At 44.2% G+C, this 23,532-nt stretch overlaps 1 protein-coding gene across 2 annotated transcripts in view; it reads left to right on the top strand.

Moving 5' to 3' along the window:
• Window positions 1–23,532, top strand: part of Rai14 (retinoic acid induced 14) — a 118,630-nt gene that overhangs the window by 19,634 nt on the left and 75,464 nt on the right. For both annotated transcript variants that reach the window (XM_050139039.1, XM_050139038.1), the window contains exon 2: window positions 4,519–4,600. In XM_050139039.1, coding sequence (XP_049994996.1) covers window positions 4,565–4,600 — 36 coding nt within the window. In that variant the 5' untranslated portion in view covers window positions 4,519–4,564. The remainder of the gene's footprint in view (window positions 1–4,518; window positions 4,601–23,532) is intronic.

Raw genomic sequence — 23,532 nt, 5'->3', positions numbered from 1 at the left:
GCAGCCATCACAACAATAAATTAAAAGCATTGTGTCACCCCGAAGAAAACCTCGACCCACTGTACACATTTTTAGTGAGCAAGTCTAATTTTTTTGTTTATGGTCACACTTTCTGAGCTAGTAGCTTCCTATTTTGATTGAAGATTTCAGTTTATCAGATAAGGGTCTGACTGAGAGCTATGGTACTATTTTTAAAGGGAAAATGAATTTAAAAACTCCTGTGTGTTTCATACGGGAGGACACGGATATGTTCCGTGCTGTGCTGTCCCATCCCTGCTACTTAACATCATGTACATCCTGACATGCACCTCATGACAGGTGACCGTTGAGCAGGTAGCAATTTCAGCGCAGAGGGCAAGTGTTCCTATCTGCTTACAATGAGAAAGTCAGTTCAGTTGTTTTTCTGAAGGCATGCCATCTTCCTGCCCATGGTCAGTGTGTCATCTTTCTGTGCACAGGCTGCTGTGCAGCTCTTTAACTCCTGTGAGACACATCCAGTAAGCCAGACGGTGGTGGCGCACACCTTTAATCCCAGCAGTCGGGAGGCAGAGGCAGGCAGAGCTCTGTGAGTTCCAGGTCAGCACCTGGTCTACAAAGCAAGTTCTAGAATAGCCAGGACTGTTACACAGAGAAACCTTGTCTCCAAAAAACAAAACAGAATTTAAAAAAAGAAAAAGGAAAAGAAAAAAAAAATCTGTGCCTGGCTGGTCTGAAATAGCCACCTCAAGTGCCTTTTCCAAGGACTGCCACTGGTGTCCCCTTGCTGCATTTGGATGTCACGTTATACAAAACAGACTGTAGTTCATCCTTTGCATTGGAATTGGGGCCCTAAAATCCCAGTAGAGCGAAGGAAGGTAAGCTGTGATTTGCTCTCACATCATCTTCCAGAAAAGAAGATGCTGGCGCAGAGATAACTTGGTATCAACCATGGGCCGGTGACCTTGCACTAGCCAGGGCTCCCAGTGTTAGCTCTAATTACAAAGACCAGGATTAATACCTCTAATTACACCCAGTCAGGGGCCTTGTTTCTAGGGTTACTAATCTGTTTCCAGCCCTTGCCCCTTAGCACCGGTCCCTCTCATCGTCAGTCCATACCCATGGACCACCCAGCTATCACACAGTCAAATCCTGAGCTCCGGGAAAATGTTCATTTAGTTGTTTATACCTTCCCTTGAGAACTTTTGGAATTTGCTACTTTATTTATTTATTTAATTCTCCCCAAGCAGTCCACATACTTCTCACTGCCAGGCTTTAAGAAAAAAAGAAAGGAAAAAAGCTGAAGGTAAACACACACTCACATACACACACTCGTACACACACTCACACACTCATACACATACAGACACACTCACATACACACTCACACACACACACACTCCCAGCTCCCTTACAACCACTATGACCTCAAACAGAAAACTCTTACCCACTGTTTCCTGAGACCTTTTTTTTCTGTGGATGAAGGAATGCTGGGTGGTTCTGCCTTGGTGGGCCACACAATTTGTGTTTTTTTTTTTTTTTTTCCAGCTGTGACTTCTCTTTTCTCCTTTCCCATCGCACTGGTTTCATCTCTTTCCTTGGCTATTTTGAGACTGAGGAAGGAATTGAATTTGAAGGATGGTTTCCATGGTAAAATAGTCGGTCCCGAAGCCCTAGGCCGGTGATGGTTTGGCAGTATTTGACGACCGTTATCTTTTTACTATCATCTCTTCCAAAAGTCGTCTGTTTTCACATGAAAAAAAAAAAAAAAAAAACAGCTCACTTTTGGTTTATCAGTGAGGCCTACTTGGACAAGTGTGTTCCTTGTTCCTTGTATGCCTATTCTAGGTACTCTGTGATTTAGTCCTCAGCAATTAACAGTGCGTCATTACAGTCTATACACTTTCCAAGGCAAGATAGAAAGGGCCATGGGAGATCTCACTATATCTCAAATGAATGCCACCGGAATGCTTTACGATGACCTTGTTTGCATGCCCTTCCTCTGAGGCCTCTGCTCAGTGGCATGAGCAAGGCTGGAAGAGAGCTCATCAGAGGGTAACTTGTAGGGTGACTTCTGGAGGCAGCCATGAGGTCATCGGGAGAGGGCCAAGTCGGGCCATTCACTTCCTGTGTCTACCCCACTTCTGACCTCATAAACCGTGTTTAGTTCAAATAAGAATGTGGAGAACACAGGTGGTGGTGTGGGAGGTTCTTCTGTGTATGCGTTGCTGCTTTTGGCCAATGGCTCAACAGAACATAGCCAGGCAGGGAGAGTAGGAAAGCCATGGAGACGCCATGTTGCTCCGCCAGAGACAGACGCCAGGGACAGAACTTCACCTGGTAAGCCACAACCACATGGTGGTACTCAGACTAATGGAAATGGGTTAGTTTAGGATATAAGAAGTTTGCCAGAAATACGCTTAAGCTATTGGCCAAACAGTATTGCAGTTGATACAGATTTCTGTGTGATTATTTTGGGAGTCTGTACAGTTGGGAAATGAACAGCAGCCGCCCCCAACAAGGTGGGATTGAAAGATTTTTAAAAAAATTAGAGCTAGGAGTGTTAAACATTTACCCACTATTCCAAGCTGGAGCCTTGCACACTTACACACTATGCCATAGCTCTCAGCTGGAGCCTTGCACACTCACCCCACTATGCCATAGCTCTCAGCTGGAGCTTTGCACACTCACCCACTATGCCATAGCTCTCAGCTGGAGCCTTGCACACTCACCCACTATGCCATAGCTCTCAGCTGGAGCCTTGCACACTCACCCACTATGCCATAGCTCTCAGCTGGAGCCGTGCTGCTAGTTGGAAGCCCACCCATTACTACTTCAGTGAACAAAACTGACGCTTATTGAGCACTCACCATGGTGGGAACTTTCACATGAATTATTTTGCCTTTCTGACCTAGGTGCACTTTGATTTTTTTCTTAGTCTAAGTTAATGAAAACGATCAATTCTGTACTGTATTTTAACACAGGCTTTGGATTTGGGGTTTCGATTGTGAAACTGTATAGGGCAATGAGGAAAGCATGCTTCACACTGGCAGACAAGCATCTTAGTTTCTCTTTGTGTGTATAACATATAACATATAAAATACATATTAATATGTAATATATATATATTCTTGAAAACCTTGTATCCAGTTTCTAGTGGGCAGAAATGTCATCCGTCTCCTAAGTGTGGTGATGGCTGAAGACTTCCAGCACTAACTAAGAGTTGCTGGATCTCAAAGAGGAAAAAGAACTGGGAGAGTCTTAGCATTGTTTAAAGTGAGTCCCCTGAGGAATTGAGGTATTTACGAGGGTGATTATGTTGTTCCTGGCATTTTCTACCAACTGCACTGTGCATTTAAGAGGAGCAGGGGAGGGAAGCAAACACTGGAAAAATAAGCAAGGAATGAAAGCACGTGTAATAGGAGCCGTGGTTTCTGTCGTCTTCTATTATTCCTGCCTTCAAGAGGAGCTTCATTGTTTCATTGCAAAATGAAGGATATATAAAGACATTACTTCAAGTCATGTATTGGTTTGGTGTTATTTCTATAACGAATACCAGTGGCTGGGTAACACTATCAGGAACGAAGGATTGATGGTTTACAGTTGTGGAGGTTCACAGGCATGTTTCATTAGAGACGGCCTTGTAGCAAAGGCCAGTGTAGGGAGGTCCTGTAAAAGTCAAAGCTCATATTGCTGGAAAGGCAGAGATTTGAGGGTCAGTTGACTCTCAACCCAAGAGACCAGCATTCTCTCTCTTCCAAAGACCTAAAGACCTCCCACCAGGCCTTACCTCTGAATAATTCCATCACCCCCCCCTCCATCACCATGCTTCCAACACTGGAATCCCTTGGGCAAACCCCACCCCGACCGCAGCTGTCCAGATGGTTAAGGTGTGACTCACAAGCCTTCTTCTATTAATGTGTGGTAACTTAACGTTTGGAATCCAAACGGCTAAGTCCCTGAAGCAGAGACCAGCGTGGTCCTTGACAGGGATTGACCTGTGAAGAGATTGAGTAAATGCTAATCACAAGATAACGTTTCTGCCGGACAGGAGGAACGGACTCTGGAGCTCTGTTGTTGTAGCCTGTTGACTCCTATAAATTCTGGTCTGTGTACTTGAAATTGCTCGAAGGTAAAGATTCTCACTGTTCCAGGGCGAGGAACGTGTGAAGTGCTGTGCGGGCTGGCTGGCTCATTTGCTCTTCCACGATGTATACGTATTTCTAAAAACCACATTTTCTGTGGCAAGAATACGTAATCCTTATATGCCAGTTAAAATAAACGAGGAAGATAAAAGCCTTTCTCTTCTTCTGATTAATTCGTGTCAGGTCAGTCGGCGCGAGGGTGCGTATTGTGAGTGGGAGAGCGAGCGAGCGTATGGTCTTCGCTGCTTCCCAGCTGCTCACTGACAGTCATCCCAACCCAACCCTGCCTCCTCCTCATGCCCAGTGTCGTAATCCAATCAGGGAAGAAAATCTGGAGTGTTTATTTGGCAATCTACATTCATTCATTATTTTTCTTTCTCTCTCTCTCTCTGCTTAGGTGTTGACAAATCTCCTAGGACTTTGGAAGGCTGAATGGATTAAACATGAAGAGCCTGAAAGCGAAGTTTAGAAAGAGTGATGTAAGTACACTGTGACTCACGGTCTGGCGGCTCCGCCGTGCTCCCCAGGCCTACAGAAACAGCCCTGCTCCTGCCCTGATAAGGCGCTGGGTTAATAAACTACAGATTCCTGAAGCACTAGGCGCCAGCTCAACGTGACGTCGGCGAATGAGCACGCTTTAGGTTTGCTATTTGTGTGTGCGGCTTTCAGAACAGCCTGTAAGAAATTCTTCAAGTCTGTGTCCTGTAGAGAAAGGAACAGTCGAATTAAAGCATCAGTAAAAGCTGCCAAGATTCTGATTAACAATGCCATTTTCATAATTTTCATTTATATTTTTTGTTAATTAATTTTAGGTTTTTTTGAGAAAAATTTCTTATTTTGTTTATGAGTCATTTTTTTTTTTCTGAGAATCTTATTCTGTTCAAATGGCTAGCCTTGAACTCATGGCCATCCTCCGGCCTTGTTAAGTGTTCCCTTGCCACACTTGGCCAGGATGGGGTGATTAAGGAATTGTATTATCAGCATTGCTCCTCTTGGTCTTTAAGAAACTTGAATCAGTATTGTTCACTGCTACTGCGTGCCCCCCAAATTCCTGAGGTTCTCTCTCCCTTGATGCCTATCAGAGATTGGGAGAACTGGGTCGAGTGTCAGAATTCTCCATCAGAGCAAATAGCAAGGGGCTGCACAGTGATATTTTCACAGACTCCTACCTCCTAAACTGCTGGGATCTGAGTCCTGTAACAGACTGCATTCCCGCAAAGCTGTTGTGTGAGAGAAATTTGTGAATGAGCATTAGGTGGAAGCCCAGATAAGTCACCTTCAAAATGCGCACGCTCTACTACTGGTTTAAGATTACATAACTAAAGGTGAGCCTGGATCTTTGTGCTCTGCTGTGAGTTTTATTTGGGCAGGTTGGCACAGTTCTGTGTTTTTGGTAAATGAGGCTGCATCACATGGCTAGTGCGCCCCACGCATCCATACCTACCTACCTCTTAGATGACACTGTGGCATGTTCCTATGTACTTACTGCTCTGATAGGCAAGAGGCTTTGGGGATGACTACAAAAGTCCTTCTCACAAAAATATAATTTAAAAAAAAAGTAAGAAGAAATTTTAGAAAAGTTTACTTCACTCCTAAGGTATTAACTCAGAGGAGATGAGGTGACTTGACAAGAGCAGGTAGCTCAACCATTTGCCCCAGAGAGCTCCAGTCATGTCACTTCCTCAGATGCCCTTCCCCCAAGAAAACCTTACCCTGCTCACCCACTGGCCAGTGGTACCAAGCCTGCATCTCACCTTTGGCTTCCTTAAAGAGGAAAGGCAAGCGGTACACAGCCTTGCCCAGTTCCGGAGATACCGGTCTATGATTTACCAAATAAGGGAATTTGGGGTGGAAATGTAGCCCAGTGGTAGAGCATTTGCCCGGCATTCATAAGGCCCGTGTTCAATTTCCAGGACTGCCAAGGGGGAAGAAATTGTTCCAAGAGAATTTGGACTGCTTCCATCTATCCACATTGAGATTATTGTAGCCAGATCTCATCATGTAGGGGGTGTGATCTCTGAACCAGGACAGGAGGGCAATAGGCTCATATAGTACTGTTTGAAAAAATTTTAAACTGGTGGCCAGAGAGAGGGTGTTGTTGGAACTCAGTTTTAAATAAAATTTGAAACATTTCCATGAATTAAAAAAAAGATCACAATAATAACACTAGTAAAGGCTTCTGAGATTTGGCAGCAACAAGGTCTTGATTTTGGCAGTGAGTACGAAGAAGGAATGTCCGAGGAGCAGCCTTGGGGGAGGAGAGCAAAGGAAGTTGCTTGAATAGAGCCAGCCTGATCTACAGGGCTTCCCAGATTTATCTCCAGTTGTTTTCTCAAGCTCTGTCACTAGACAGGCAAATGGAGGGAATAAAGACCCACAAAGAAACCCCTTTCAAGACAAAGTCCCGTTTGTTAACCAGCCGTATGGCGGCCCTGATTCTAGCAGATTTTTATACAAGGTACTCCATATTCCACTAGGCGCTTGATGGGAATTCTTGCCACTAACCTCATGTGGTTTTCTAATTAAGCAGCTTTTTCAGATTAAGGAACTGAAGCCTAGAGAGAGGCAGCAACTTCTATAGATTCCTGCAGGTCTGAGTTGTAGAAACAGGTTTGTTTTTTTTGTTTTTTTTTTTTTTGTTTTTTTTTTGCAGCCAAGTATTGGAAGTCTAGCTTTCCTGAATGTCAGAGCTTACGCTGGAGATTGTGGTTTGTGAACCGGTGTGATCCAGGGTGCAACTTTGAACTTGGATTGAGGTTCATGGCCTTGGACAGCTCTCTTGTTCTTCTGATTTTAGGTTTTCATTCAAAAAGTTCAGCGTGCTGTTGGGGATCAGATACGTGTCTCAGGGTCTGATGTTTAGAAGACAAATATTTGGCCAGTACTTCTTCATCCTACTAAGGAACTTAAAGATTATAAAAATGAGAGTTCTTATCATTTATTGGTTACAGAGAGCCTTGAGAGCTGGGAGTGAGTTGACCTGGGAGGCTTGCTTTTTAAGGGCATGCCTTTACCTTTGAGGTGTTCGGTAGATGTCTGTATGTATTACTAGTTACATAGTCACACGATGATGGGTTTACAAATGATGTTCAATTAAATGAGCCAAACTATAATCTTTACTGAAGTGCGTGGTGTGTCTTGAGTGTTCCAAGCTATCAACCATCCTGGTGAAGCGGGTGGTATCTCCTGAGTGTCCTGAGCCATCAGCCAGCCCATGTTTCTGCACATCTTTGTGCGAGAAAGAAAGGGAAGAAAGAGTTCTTTGTGTTTCTAAGGGTAGGCAGCCAAGGATGGCAGATCAAGTTCATGATTACGTAAAGAGGAGACAGGTGACCCACTGGCATGATCACGTTTCAACCAGGTAACTTTGTGGCCATTGAGAAGAAAATTCAAGAGTAAGCAATAAGGATAAGAGCGGCTGCAAGAACTTGCCCGTGGGTGGCCTTCAAGTCTCTCTGCTACCCTGGGACCATTGTGGAGATACAGATTCAGTTGGGGTGTGCTCTCTGGAAAACTCCTCCGCTTGACTTCCTGGGGGCAAGCTTATATGTATGTCATGGGAGATTCAGAGTGATGCTGTGAGCCATGGTTAGACAGACCCCTAAATATATTTGGGACCCACAGTTAATCTACAGGGGCTAGAGAGGTGTTTCCATAGTGGATGACTGTCTTAGTTAGGGTTTCTATGGCTGTGAAGAGACACCATGACCACAGCAACTCTTATAAATGAAAACATTTCATTGAGAGAGCTTGCTTACAGTTGCAGAGATTCAGTTCATTATCATGGTGGGGAGCATGGCGGCTTGTGGGCAGACATGGTGCTGGAGGAGTAGCTGTGAGTCCTCCATCTTGCAGACAACAGGAAGCCGACTGAGACATTGGGAGTTATCCTGAGCACAGGAAACCTCAAAGTCTGCCCCCACAGTGACACACTTCCTCCCACAAGGTCATACCCACTCCAACAAAGCCATACCTCCTAAAAGTGCCACTCCCTGAGATGGGACCAGTTACATTCAAACTACCGTGATGCCTTGTTTTTTTTTTTTTTTAAGTTTCCTTTAAAAACTTGATTTGCGGCACTCTTCTAGTTGAGTTAGGCACAGATAGGAAGACATAGAAGAAATGCAGAATAGGGTGTGGTGGTGCAAACCTGATCAACACATGGGAAGTGAAGGCAGGAGATTTGGGAGTTCAAGGCTAGCCTTGGCCATGCAGTGAATCTGTCTCTCTACTCCTCCACCTCGCCCTAAGAAGCTGATAAACCAGAGTATGAGGGGTGAAGTCGTCGTGTGCCTCAGACACTCAAGACAAAACACAGATAGAATGTGGATACTAAATGAACCTTTAAGGTGAGCCCAGCTGTGCCCAGAAACCAAAGCCAGACGTGGGGACTACCAGACCGTGAAGCCTGGTGACAAATGCTCTCGGCTTTGACAGTAGGAGAATTTGGGGAGCTCTGTGAAGGCGGAACTTCAACCCAGGGGATTGGTGTGTGGGGGAAGGATGAAGCTGGGGTGGTGGAGGAGCAACGACTTAGCACGTCAAATCTCAACATTTGTCCTTGGCCATATAAAATAGTAATACTTGGTGAATTCAGACCGGGGCCTCAGTTTGGGGTGTGGCTGTGAGAATTTTAGCAAGAACAGTCCGAAGTATGGATTTTGTTTTCCAGATGCTGATGCTCACACTTATGAAACAAGTTAAGCCCCAATCTTGGCTCTTTATCTCCTTCCTGACTATATACACCTCCATCCTTTATCTTCTAGTTCTTGTGGTTCCTTTACCTCCTGAAATATTTGCAATAGCTAGCATGTCGTTCTGTGTGGAAAAGTCAGCTGTCATCATGAGAAATGAGGCCAGAAAGCTTGGGGTTTCCCTGTGCAAGCTAAAGCACTCTGGCTTTTGGAATCTCCTTGCAAATGACACTTTTTAATGCCAGAGTGAAATGGGTGGACGTTTGAGGGATGGGAAATGGGAGTGAAAGGTCTTTGTAACAAACCTTGAGAAGTGCCATTCCGGTGTGGTGGAGGGAGTCAGAGTTTACTTTGTGGGTGTGTGTTTGCTTTGATGAAAAATTTATTCCCAGTTATGTGTTCCATTATAATAAGAAAGCGGCAGACCTGGCGTGGAGAAAATCAGAGCAGCCCCATTAAAGTGATTGCATTCAGAAAAGACTCAGTTGATGGTATACCATGATGGAGCAGCTCCTGTCAGCTGCAGACATAAGCCAAGGAAATGCTCACACTCCCTGAATCTTGAGGAACCAGACACATCCTGCTCAGTCAGGTTCTGAATCTGTTGCCTGTTGAGATTTATACTTCTCATGAAGGTCGAGAACCGTTGTTGCTGCCAAGGTATTTTTTTTTCTTTTCCCAAGGAATTTTTAGTCATTTATTGTAAGTTCTTGCGGATGTCTGAGTCACTGTGCGCGCGCGCACACACACACACACACACACACACACACAATTTAAAATTGTGGTCTCTCTGTAGACATACTAGCTTTGACCAGTTTCAAGCTAAGCTCTTTTTGCAGAGACATGCCTTAGTAATGTATGAGAGATAAGCAACCCCATGGGGTGGGTGGAGACAGGAGACTCGGTAACGACCTACCGGGAGAGAACTTTGGTAAGGTTGTTGTCGGACTGCATACTTTCCAGGTCTTGTCAGACCTTTTGAAACAGAGAATCTTCTTGCTGCCTAATCTCTCTCACCTTGTGTTAATTGGCCAGGTGCCATAACAAGGTGCTACAGGCTGGGTGGCCTAAACAACAGGAATTTATTGTCTGTTGGGTCTGGAGGCTGGAACTGAGGAAGGGCTGCTGTGGAGAAAGATGTATGGGAGAGCCTGTTGGTGCCACTCCTGGACTCCAGGCATAGACCAGGAACCTTTGGCTTGTGGGCGGATTCTCTCAATCCTAGGCTTCATCTTTGCCATTCTCGCTGTGTGCGTGTATGTGTCCACATTCCCAGTTACGATAAGGACACTAATTACATTGGATTAGAGCCCACTCTCTTGACCTCATTTCAAATGAGATTATTATGTAACTTTTTTTTTAATGTAAAAACTACTTCTTAATCTAAGTAAGGTAGCATTCTGATGTGGAGGCTTTAGGATTTCAATATAAATATTCTGGCCATGACACAATTCATTCTATAATACATTTCTATTCTAGAAGAGTTTTTAAAGCTCTCACCTCTAATTTTTTGGGGGGGGGTGTTGTGGGTTTTTTGTTTGTTTGTTTTTATTGACAAAAATTGTATGTATCCCTGACTGTTCTAGAACTTGCTCTGTAGACCAGGCTTGGTCTCAGACTTAGAAATCCACTTGCCACTGTCTCCCAAGTACCGGGATTAAAGGTGTTGGACACTACCACCTGGCAGTTCCCACCTCTTTCCGCTGAGTACACACAATTAGAGACCTTACTCTTAGTATCTTGGGTGTGATTTTCAGTGTCCTCAAAAGAAAGTAGGACTGTGACAATATTAAAGTGAGTGTTCTAACCTGTTGCATAGAAATCAGAGAAAACATTTCTGTGTTTTTAAAGATTTATTGTGTGTATGTGTGTGTGCTCACATCTGCCCCTCCCCGTGTTTGTCGTGTCAGAGGTTAGAAAAGAGAGTTGAATCCCCTCAGACTGGAATTGCAGGTAGTTGGAAGCTGCCTGATGCCTGTGCTGGGAATTGAACTTGGGTCTGGAACAGTTCTGAACTTTCTGGAACAGCAGGAAGCACTCTTAACCTCCTAACCATCACTCCAATCCCCACATTTTAAGAATTTTATCTACTCTCTTTCTCTCTCCCCTCCCCCCATGTATGTGTATATATTACGTCTGTTTGTGCACGTGTGTGCAGGTGCCTGTTAGCATACACAGGGAGACCAGAGGCCAGTGGCATTAAGTGTTCATACCTTATTTATTTTTTCTTTCTTTCTTTCTTTCTTTCTTTCTTTCTTTCTTTCTTTTTTTTTTTTTTTTTTTTTTTTTTTTTTTTTTTTTGTGGCAGGGTTCCTCACTGAACCCAGAGCTTGCCAATTTGATGAGGTTGATTGACTAGCAAGCTCCCAGGATCCTCCCATGCTCCCCACCTTCTCCAGTGCTAGGGTTACACGTGTGTACCACTGTGCCGAACTTTTAAGCAGTGCTACAGACCCAGATTTGGTTCCTCACAGTTGTGCGGCAAGTACTTATCCCCATCAGAGAGTGCAGACTTCCTAATCGTTCCTGTACTAACGAAGACAGAGAGGCATCTGCCCAGTATTGCCTGCTCACCACCAGGGGCAGGGACCGTGCTGAGTCCTTTGCACACTGCTTGTCCCTCAGACCCTGTTAGGGCAAGGCCATTTAATGATAGCATTTTACAGAGGATCTGAGACTGAAAGTCGCTTTTATGGTGTGGGTCTCATGGTGGATCAATGTCAGGCCGGGAACTGGGTTTTACTTGCAAGATAGTTTCCACTGCGCACTCAGAACATCAGTGCTTGTAAATCTTGAATCTCCAAGTTATCCCGAAATAAAGTCTTTCCTGTCCTAAGCTGAAATAAGTCTGCACAGTGGGCTAGGGTAGAACACTTGACTAACATATACAAGTCCTGGGTTCAATTCCCAGCAATACCCCTTCCTCCACAGAAAAATATGCATAGTGATTTTCTACAGTGGCTTTATTTATTTATTTATTTATTTATTTTCGAGACGGGGTTTCTTTGTAGCTTTGGAGCCTTTCCTGGAACTAGCTCTTGTAGACCAGGCTGGCCTCGAACTCACGAAAATCCACCTGCCTCTGCCTCCCGCGTGCTGAGATTAAAGGTATGAGCCACCACCGCCCAGCTGTACAATCTTTTTATATTATGTAAGTTGCAGTCAAGCCCACCATTGTCAGTGTCCTTTCTTCCCCCGTTAGTAGGGAGAGAGCTTGGAAAACTCTGGGTGGTCACACCTCTCTCAGATCACTGTCGAAGGGGAGGCCAAGATCCTGCTTCTGCTGTTTCCTGGAGCCAGAGACCATTCTCCATGGCAAGCTAATTGAATCACAGCTTCATCCGTTACCCCAAGCTGATTCTTGGGTAAACCTGATACCTTCCAGCTGGAGACCAAAGTGCAAGGCAGACCCTGACCCCTAAACTCGGGAAACACCCGACAGTCCGCAGAGCAAATGAGTCACCCCGTGCCATTGTTTCTTATCTCTTTATCACGAATGGATTACACGATGATCATTTTCAGTGAGGGCCGTTGTCGACCTACATCTTTCCTGGCTTGACAAACTCATTGTGTGATTTCTCCTTGGTGATGAGACACCAAGAACTGTTTCTGAACCATGCTGTGGAGGTTCTGAGCGGAGTCTGCACAAAGATCTTTGCTGTATAGAGGTGGACAGATTCGTTTATATGACGGAGGGAGAGCATTAGCCAAATGTTCAGCGCTGTCTTTAAAAACTGATGGCCAGGGTTTGATTTCTGCTTGTGTTCCTACCTCCGTGGAAAGGAGGAAGGGCCTTGTGTCTGACTCCCAGGATATGTCAGTTTCCCTCATTGCTGAGAATGCATTGCCTGTTTTGGAAATCGCTGCCTGAAATGTTTTTATTTTGCTTTCTCCTCTTAGGAGCCCACGGAGCTGATTTCTCCAGCTCTTCACTGGGCTACCCAGTGGGTTGCTCTGCTCGGAGGTGTGCAGAGAGAGAGCAAGAAAAAGGCCAAGGACCTGCACATTCTCCTTGGATATCTTTCCTTTGAAATGTGTTTTCCAGTGCTCATTTTTTTTTGGCGGTGGGGGGGGGGGAGGCAACAGTTATACTCAGCCTTTGTTTGTGGCATGAGTTAAATGCCAACTCATGAACCTATCCTTTGAAAATTTCTTTATAACCAGGGAGCTGCAAGGACCTTCTAGAACCCACTGGGCTAATAAACTAAAATGCCAAAATACAGTGGTTCTGTTTTCCTGTGAAGTGAAATTGTCAAGCATCCAAAAGATCTGCAGCACAGTTTCCTGCATGGATTGCACAGGGCCACAAGCTATGCTGTCCTTTTGTTTCCTCTAGGGCTGCCTGATGCCTGGCCGTAGCCACAGCCACTTGTGGCTCCTGAGCATTTGAAGCGGTACTGATTTCAGTTGAGATGAACTAAAAGCATACAGCAGATTTCAAAGACATTGAGCACTGCCCCACCGTAATATGTTAAGTATTTTTAAGGCATCTTGTGTCATTTTAAAATAGTTGCTCAGCACAGTGCTGATGGTCTATCTAGACTGCTGGCTCTTATGAACCAGTGAACTCTATGTCACCTGCTTCTGTTTTATTTATTTATTTATGTGTTGTGTGTATGTGAGGGAGATGGGGGGGGAGAAAGCGGAAGGCACAGAGACAGAGATGAGAGTGCACAGTTAGACCCATGCCATGGTATGTGTATGGAGGAGTGAAAGCCAGTCCCACCTTCCACCTTGTTGTAGACTCTCACTGTTCCTGCCACTGCTCTGTATACCCCAGGCTAACTGGCTAGCATTTAGGCCATTCCCCTGTCCCTGCTTTCTGGTTTTATCATACGAGTGCTGGGACTACAGCTGTATACCACTGCATCTGGCTTTTCATGTTAGTTTCTGCGATGGAACTTGGCTCTTCAGGCTTTGTGTAGCTAGTGCTCTTTGACACCAAACCATCGCCCTGACCCCAGAGCCTTTTTAAAAAGTAAGACTTCCATTGTAAGACTTCTATTGTTGGATAGTACTGTTCTCGGCTTGCTGGCTGTTGTCTTGCATAGTCAACATTTAAGTTTTAAAGAAAATGAAGTATAACATTTTCCTTTTTAAAAGATGTGCCCAAGGGGCTACAAGGCATTGCCCTCTTGTGAAAGTTAAGGGGAGGCAGGTGATCATATTCTCTGTCATCCATGAGACAAGCTGAACCTCAAGGGGCAAAGGAGAATGGATATTAGAGACAATTGTCATCTCCATAGGCAATTTCCACACTCTCATTTGAAACTTGAATAATAAAGGTGTTCCAGAATGTTCTCAATCTTTAGTGACTTAAGTTTTGAGTGGTTTTGCAACTCAGACATAGCTGTGGTTGCTACTTGCCTAATAGTGTTGTGTTCGCAGAAGCCTTTTGTAGCAGGCTGTTTCCCATGAAGGTAAATGCCTTTCCCAGGCTAGGAATGGAAACTCTTCATGGATGTCATCAGCTAGAGACACTGGGTCTCCAGTCAAGATTTTCCTTCAGGGCTAGTAATCTCGTGCTTTAATTGATCTGAGAAGGTGTGGGTCTGCTCAAGTAATATTTACTTTCACAATTTTGAGGTTTCTTATACAGACAAGAAGTGCCATAATCTGACCTCACACCTCCATTGAAAAGATGGGAGCCATCCCTCCTAATGACATATAATATTTACATATTATAAACTTAGCTTTGCATGATCATGAGTCCATGTGTTCTGTCAATGTTCTAATGCCGTGAAGAGGCTTGATGACCACGGCAACTCTTGCAAAGGAAAACATTTCACTGGGGCTGGGTTACGGGTTCAGGGGTTTAGTCCATTATTATAGAGAGAAACATGGAGGCTCACAGGCAGACATGGTGCTGGAGAAGGAGCTGAGAAGTCCACATCTGGATCCGCAGGCAGCAGAGAGCAACACAGTGGGCCTGGCTTGAGCTTCTGAAACTGCAAAGCCATCCCCCAGAAACACACTTCCTCCAACAAAGCCATCCCTCCTAAGGACATTCCCTAAGCATCCAAATACATGCGTATGGTGACCATTCTTATTCAAACCACTACAACATGCAATTTATGAAATTGTGAAATCTGAGTGTTTTTAATTAGGCCAGCAAGTTCCATCTGAACCTAGGTGACAGCTTACGTCTCAAGCTGTGGCCCAGCATTCTGAGCAGAACTCTAGATTTGTTCCAAAATAACAATAAAAATAATCCTCACTTCCCAGGCTTGTTCTGCTTTTGGCATATGCTGAGATTTAATTAGCTGTTCTGGTAGTCGCATTGCCTTCTTCATTCAAACTGGGGTTATAATTAATTCCCCCCACCCCCACCAAGAGATTCTTGCTGCTTCTTTTTGTATATCTGTGCAGTAAAATAGTTGAACTCAAAACCAAGACATTATATTTATCCCACTTAAGTTTTACTGTAGTGATTACGCTTGTTGAGTTTGGTTTTACATTAGATGAACTTTTTCACTTGTGTAGCTTTGGCATCATTTTAGATTCTAGCTCTTATTATAACATTGGCATTGAGTCATCCACAGTCTTTGTAGATTTGCTCATCTAATTTAAATCTAAGCCATAAAAGTTATTGAGCAGCTGAAAGCTCTGTGTGTGTGTGTGTGTGTGTGTGTGTGTGTGGTGTGTGTGTGTGTGTGTGCGCGCGCGCGTGCGCTACGTAAGATCTTTGCTACTGAGCCACATCTCCAGCCCCTGACATCATTTATTCTCCATACTCTTTGGAGTCTGGCTACTCATCTTGTCCCCTTGTTTTCTGTCCACGTCACTTTCATCCCCTGGGATCTATATGATATCAGTAATTTCCATAATTGCTCTGGCCTTTAATTTTCTCATCTTTAATTCAGGTGAGACCTGTGTCTCTTTTAAAACAATGTGAAGATTACAACCTGGCATTGTGGTAAATTCAAAAGTAAATCGTAGCTCCTGGTACCTAACACAATGCCTGGTTTTTGTAGTTTTCCTATATCAGTAAGGGATGAAAGGTCTATAGATGTTTACTGTCTAGATGAGGCCATACATGACTTTTGCCATTTAAGATGAGCTCTGGTGTGTGGACAGCCAGCAATATAAAAGTTTAGGGAAAGCTTCATGGGAAAGAGAGCTAAACCTGCGGCTGGACCAACTTGATTGGGCAGGTTATGATTAATAGAGGAATCCAGTCATGATGAGGTCCGGATGCCAGAAGCGGAAGCAGAGTGAGGAGATTTGACTGGAGAGTGAGGCCTGCATAGGCAGCTAATAGGAAATGAAGTTGCAGTCTTTGATGGGTGGCTCCGAGCAGCGTTGAAAGCCCAGGGTGGGGTGAGTTGAAGAATGAGGTTTTGACATGATTATATTCTGGCAGTAGAATGATTGGGGGTTTTGAGAAGCTGTAACCAGAGAAAGGGGCCAGGCCTAGGGCCAAGGCTAGGGTGGTGGCTGCTGCTGGAAAGGAAAGGCTGGGATTTGAGTGGGCGTGGAGTGAAGAGCAGGGAGGGAGCCAGATTCTGCCTGATACCACGGAAGGGAGGTCTCTCGGTGTGACCACACCCTGCCAGTCCTGGCCTGAGTGCCCCTCATCACCTGAGAAATCTAGTGTGGGATTATTTTGGCCCTGCCTGTCACTCGGCAGTTTGGTGGGGCACCCATTAGGAAACAGCAGCCGAAGCTGACACGGTTCCACCTAAATGAGGGACGATTAACAGCGCAAGGCACCTTCCTGCCAAGTGTTAATCAAGCAATTTCACTTTCAATTTGTTGACTCCTCTGTATTCCAGAAGTCTTGTTGGAGACTGTTGTGTAGAGAACCGGTGTGGTAATTGATATTGCTGGTGTAACCAACTCTCCAGAGTGGCTTAAACCTGGGGGAGATTTACCACATCTCAGAGTCCCTCTGGAGGGGACTGAATTGATGTTCTTCCTAAGACCTGTGGGGGAGAATCTCTGCTTGTTGCTCCAGTGTCTGGCAGTTTGTCTCTGCTCTGTTATTTACCTCCGTTCCCAGATGTGCACACTGTGCACCCGTCTGTGCCCAAATCTCCCCTTCCATAGGAAGTACACTGTGCCGATTCAGGCCCACCTTGTGAATAATGGGTTTCTTCTTCTCCTGGAGAGGGCTTCAGGGAGTGAATTCAGTTCCATTAAGAGTTTGTACCAATCACCAAAGTCAAGTAGGAATGAGGATTTGTCCCTGGGGTCTTGGCTCCAGGAGCCCCAGATCAAGCAGAGCTCTGGCTGTGCAGCCCCTGTCTGCTGTCAGGAGGCCTACAGACCACAGTGATTCTAGCCAACTGAGAGAAGGCCTGGGATTGAATTTCAAATTCCTCATTTCTGCTGCCAGTGGCAACTGAAAGTTGATAATCTTGGGTAAACTTTAACCAAAACATGCTTCAAGGAGGCCTGCAGGGCCAGCCCAGGATTATCGGTCTATAAAGCGGGGTTGCCAGAGATAAGAGTGGGGCGGGGAATATGGAAATCAAAGTGGTTAGACCTGTTTGGGGAGGGGTGGAGCAAAATGAGGGCCCGAGAGCACAGTGGGACCTGAGGCTTAGGAGTGTGGGGTAGCTTTCTGGTTGTAACATAACAAGGGGTATGATTTCACCCTCTCAGGTGGTAGTCCTGGTTTGGGGGTCTTGGGGTCTGTATGCTAGGATGTAGATTGTATATTGAGCCCTGGATGTAGTATTAAGACCCACCCTCATGGGAGTCACAGGGGTCTCCTACTGTGGATTCCTGCTTTCTGTATGTTTAGAAAGCGAACCAAGCTGTTCTAGCATGGCAGGCAGGTGGGTTGAAGTGGTAGGCCATAGTCTTGGGTTTGTGGGATTATCCCCCAGAAGTCCTAGCAGCAGTCACTGTGTTGGATGATGTAATGACCAAAGTGTAGACTGAGGTTACTGACAGTTCACGAATGCCGGGCTCTCTGGGTGTTGAAGTTTCTTGTTAAAAAGATAACCCACATAGTATTCTCATGTAACTCGTTGAATCCCCTTTTATATATTACATTGTTCCTGGGTTTCTTAAAATACCTAATACAGTGCAAATGCCAGGCAAGCAGTTGTTCTGAATTGCTTAGGAATTGAACCAAGAATACACATATAAACACATCTATATATTTTCTGTATAGACACATTTCCTAAATGTGTTCAGTTGAATCTGTGAAACTCAAGAATAGAAAGGGCTAACTATTTTATCATTATTATCCGTTCAAGTGATCAGAGACCCACAATACGTTGGTTATCAACTTAGAACTCATGTATATGAATTAGGTAGCCAGTTTTCTAGAGGCAGAGAATCACCTACATTTGAAGACCTGGAGTATTGTCTGGCATTTTTGTCTTACTGTCCATAAAAAACCTGCCTGTCATTAATCCCAAACCCTGCTTCATTACTAGAAACTCATTGAACAAGGCTCTGGTTCTTCTGGTTTGGATTGGACAGTTGTCTAATTATCTTGAATCTCATCTAAAAAGTGAAGAAATATTTATGTGTATGAATGTTTTGTATGCATGTATGTCTGTTCACCATGTGCATGCCTGGTGCCCAAGAAGGTCAGAAGAGGGCTTTGGATCTCTGGTACTGGAATTACAGATGGTTGTGAGCCACCATGTGGGTACTAGGTCTTCTGCAAGAGCAGCAAGTGCTCCTAACTACTGAGCCAACCTTCCAGCCCCTTCAACTCCATTGAAAGAATATTGTAGGGGCTGGAGAGATGGCTCAGTGGTTAAGAGCATTGCCTGCTCTTCCAAAGGTCCAGAGTTCAATTCCCGGCAACCACATGGTGGCTCACAACCATCTGGAATGAGGTCTGGTGCCCTCTTCTGGCCTGCAGACATACACACAGACAGAATNGAATGAGGTCTGGTGCCCTCTTCTGGCCTGCAGACATACACACAGACAGAATATTGTATACATAATAAATAAATAAGTAAATAAATAAATAAATATTTAAAAAAAAAAAGAAAGAATATTGTAATAGTATTATTCAGTTCTTCTACTTGTGAGTTGGACAGCCACAGTTTGTCAGAAGATTCTGGACCACTTCTTCCTAGTTGGGGAAGAGAGCCCCCAGAGTGGTCAAGTAAGCGTGGAAGACAGATGCAGACTTCATTTAACGAGGCTTGTGTGTCTCCTAAAAGCTCTGCTTTTTCAGGCTTCCATCTTCCACAACCTTGTGTTTCCAAATACACTGTTGGCTTGGCCACTCTCCTGACGCTTGGCCCTTTAATAAACACCCTGTTAACCAAATCCCAGATAAAAAGGGAGAGCTTGCCCTTGTTTATTTATTGTGCTGAAGAATTAAGAGTGACCCAGATATGGGAGGAGTAGGCAGATTGCTACAATCCTGGAGAACAATGTTCTAGTCATTCTAAGCAAGCTTACAAAATGCAACAGCCAGGAATGTACCTATGAAGTGGAGAGAATTGCAATGACAAGGTTGCCTGTTATATAATGAGAACATGCATGAAATACATGTGGTACGTGCTACTTTTTGTTCACAGAGAAATCTGTGGAAATAAGGATGGTCACAACCATTTCTACTGGAGAGTCACCATGGTGATACTTCAAAATACATAAAAAAAATAGAAGGTACTAGAATATTTGAAGTGAAAAATAGGCCAAGTATATTTTGGCTCTGCATAGTACAGTCATTTAAAATGTTGCTGAAATCTACAAAGCTATTCCATGTGTTATTACTGAAAATAAAGACAGGTTTTAAATGTGTTTGCGATGGCTGGGAAAATAGTATCTTTTTCTTCCTAGAAAACATATATATATATACATACATACATATATACTTGAGATGTCTTCAAGGGCGGATCTAGGGTTTGTGAAGATTCACGTTGCTTTAAGATATGTTTGTTTGAGGCCTTTTTTCACACATTACAGGCCTTGGCTGTGAGGCCTGTAACTCAAGACTTGGTAGTGTCATGGGAAGTCAGCCCAGAAGAGTCAGCTGTCTGTAGCCTCTGCACATTGAAGCAGCTAGTCTCTGAGTACCCTAGGCAAGCCTAGTAAGTTGTGCTGATGTCATGGTGGCTCTTTTCTTGTCTTAGTCAAGCGCATCTGTCCCCAAGGGTGATGCCTGGACATCAGCACAGCTGGGGAATTTGTTGGCAGTGCAAATTCCTGATCTCTAGCTCATATTTATCTAATGGAAATTTGGGAGGGAGCCTAGTTAATGCTCTGTGTTTCAGCTGTGACCCCTGGGTGATTTAGAAGCAATTGAAGTTTTGGGTTTTTACCTGGCCCAGTACTTGCTAATCGTTATATTTCCTACCTACCAAGAAAACTTTCCAAACCACTGCTTACTAAGCCCCACCCCATAGAGATCCTACATCTGCCAAGACTGATCAGTCACCCAGACTAGAGAATTGAGTCTTTTGGGGAGAAGAGGGGTAGATGGGCAGGTGTGGTAATGAGCAATCCACTGATGTCTTTCTTGAAACTCTTTTTCCTAAACTCAACCAAGAAGTAAAGAGTAACTTCCTGTTTGAACGGTTGTCCATTGTTTTATGGACAGAACCAAAAGAAGTTTTATCCAGGAGTTGATTCAGTTCGTCACTTCAGCTCATGCTCTGTACCCTCATAAGCTTGAGCCTCTGGTTCTTCACAGGAAGTCAGGGCTTGAAAAAGAAAGCCCCTCTGGTGGGTTAGGGAGTTGGCTCAGTGGATAACACCTTTCCTTGCAAGCATGAGACCCCGAGTTTGGATTCCCATTATCCACCTAAGAGTTGGACATGGCAACTCGCATCTGTAACTGTGGCACTGGAAGGGGCAGAGAGGAGCAGAGCTGGAGTACTTTGGCTACATAAGGTCATAAAAGTGATATTCAAGTTTAATTTCACTAGTTTCTCTGCTAAAGTGAGCTATCGAGAGATATAAGCTATGACTTACAATGCAGTTCTCTTGGGCAGTGGTACGTGAGAGTCTGAGAAGCAATACGCAGGTTCAAATAGCAGGACTCAATACTGAGAGTGAAGCACGGCTGGTCATGGGGCTGTCTTTCCATCGGAGATGTGAATCTTCACACTGCACGGCTCACTTGCGTTTCCACTGAGGGATCCACGGCCACTTTCCTGCCTTTTCATGCGTGAGCACTTTCTCACCTTCCTTTGGTGTGTGCAAGCAACCATGTGTTTGAGGATGCTGTCTACCGTTTACTCGCTGTGGTTAGATACGGCAGTGGTTGAATACCTCAACAAAACACATTTTTTTTTTCAAAGGTGATTTTGGCCTCTGTGGCGTGTGTATGCTTGTGGTGTGTTTGAGTGTTGGCGTTTGATGCTGTGTGTCCTCTCAGCATGGGAATGTGATTGTTCTGCCCTGGTGTTTTCCTCGTCCATACGAGGGAGTTGCCTTTCTTGGAACTCAGACTTAAAACCACTTCCTTATTTTTGTAATACCTCTTAATATGCTTTTTAAAAAGGGACTTGACCTTCCTGCCATCCAGTTTTCCTTGAAGGGTTAGATCATCCGCTTAAGTAGCCTTGGCTTTCTGTGACCTATGGAATGTGACTGTCTCTCCATTATTGAGAGCTAACTGAGCGCGATGAAGGTTTCCTGTAAGGTAAACAGGACTATTATAGCAGTTAAATATTTCATTGACTTGCTTCCCCTCCTACTTGAAATGCCTTTATTCAAAATATACATGTCTCAGGCTGAACAGTAGATTGGAGGTTTGTTAGACACTTACATTTAACTTTTAATGGCTTTTCAGTTTGAGCACTAGGTATTAGAAGCTTCCTGTCCCTTTTGGTGGCGACAGCGCTGGGGATGGAACCCAGGGCCTTGAAATGTTAGGTGATTGCTCTATCACTCAGTTACAGTTGTAACCCTCAGGTTTGTTTTCTTTTGTTTTGTTTTCTTGAGACATGGTCTTACCCACATAACACAAGCTGACCTGAAACTCGGATTCTACCTGACTCCCTCTCCCAAGTGCACAAGCCACCAAACCCAGCCCTCTGTTTATACTTAAAATAATGTGCCCACAGTGGATTTCATTTTAGGACTTCGTTACCTTGGCGTTGGACCCGTGATGTGATTGGTTGTGCTATTTAATAGTATTTTTAAAATCCTGATTGGTCTTACTTACTCTTTGTTGCTGTCTCCTGGTACTGCAACAGTGTTTTTCTCTGCTTGAAGTGTTAGCTTCAAGTGATGCTCAGTGGATTCAGAAGTAATCTTCTTGACCCATCTGATAAGTCAACCTTGAGTTTTGTACTATGGATTGTATTTCCTAAGAAATATTTTGCAAGAGGTTTTTACCTAAAGAGTCACTAACAGCCCAGTCAAGAGCATCAGAAACTCCATCTCTTATACCAGATATTCAATTATCGACTATTAAGGTATGACAAATATAAGCCATGAGGGCAGAGAGGCTCCACATGTCCTGCCGGATTGCATCAGAACTTGGCACGTACCCTTGACAGACTGTCAGCTGTATTTGTTGACCCAAGCCCTGCCAGCTACTCATTCCCAACTCCTGCTGGTTGCTTTGCCTCCCTGGGTTTCCACAGGAGTAAAATAAGATGCTCTCAGAAGTCTCGTTAAGCTTTGAGGACCATGTATTTCCTGTTCAATTCTCTTTTCGACTCCCTCGGCTCCCGTCCACCTTTGCACTCGCTGGTAATTGCTTCATGAAGAAGGTACGGAAGTAGTGTATTTATCTTTACTAGAGCTTCGCAAAGTCCCAGCAGCATCTGGAAAAGGAAAACACACATCTTAAATGAAGCATGTTCAAGTCACTCCAGCACCTAGCTAGTCATCTTTTAGTCCATGGCTGTTCGTGGAGTTGTTGCTAGTTAAGAACAGGGAAAGAAAGCCTCTGGCCCTGTGGTAAGAATGGTTATCATAACTCGCCTCTGAAATAGGCATGTCTTCTTTCCCACAAGGGCAAAGCAAAACTGTAGACAAGAAATCCTGAAGGGCTGACCTTTTCTAGAATACTCTTCCTTCCTTCCTTCCTTCCTTCCTTCCTTCCTTCCTTCCTTTCTTCCTTCCTTTTTTCCTTCCTTCCTTCCTTCCTTCCTTTTTCCTTTTTCTCTTTCTCCCTTCCCATTTTTTTTTATATTTATTTTATTTTCAGTGCTGTAGATTAAATTCAGAACCCGGGGTCTTGCAATTGCTGGCAGGTGTACTAATGCCTTGTCATTCTCTGAGAAAAAAATAAACTAAAAATATCCAAAGAGAGATTGATGGGAAAGACAGAGAATGGGGTGGGGGCTCTTCATTTCTAGATATGCGTTATAAGCATGTGTTGGGTCCAAGGTAAAGAAAAGTAGTCTTATCAACTTAGGTAGGATAAAAGCTAAGTACCTTCTGGATTTTTTTTCTATTTATAATTGAAGATTTAATTTAATATACTCTTTGGAGCCACATTTGAAGTGATGGAATTGCTAAGTAGGAAGAAATTTAATGTATTTAAGAAATCTGCAGGGACTGGAGAGCCGGCTCAGTTAGTTGAGAGCACTTGCTGCTCTTCCCAAGTCGTTCATTCCTAGCACCCACATCAGGCTGCTGGTAACTGTTTCCAACATGGGCTCTAGGCGGTCCATCGCCTCTGACCGCCTCGTGTATCTGCACTTACGTGCACACCCTTTGTGCAGACACACAACCTACACATAATTACAAGAAATAAAAATAAATGCTAAAAGAAACCTGCAGGATTCTGGCAGTATAATCATCTCAGTCATTAAACAGTGGTCCATTATTAGCCT

This window comes from Alexandromys fortis, unplaced genomic scaffold, assembly GCF_014885135.2.
Source record: "Alexandromys fortis isolate MF-2015 unplaced genomic scaffold, M_Fortis_MF-2015_v1.1 scaffold_37, whole genome shotgun sequence".
Classification (NCBI taxonomy): Eukaryota; Metazoa; Chordata; class Mammalia; order Rodentia; family Cricetidae; genus Alexandromys; species Alexandromys fortis.
Note: the sequence above shows the minus strand (reverse complement) of the source record. Positions and strands in the feature narration are given on the sequence as shown.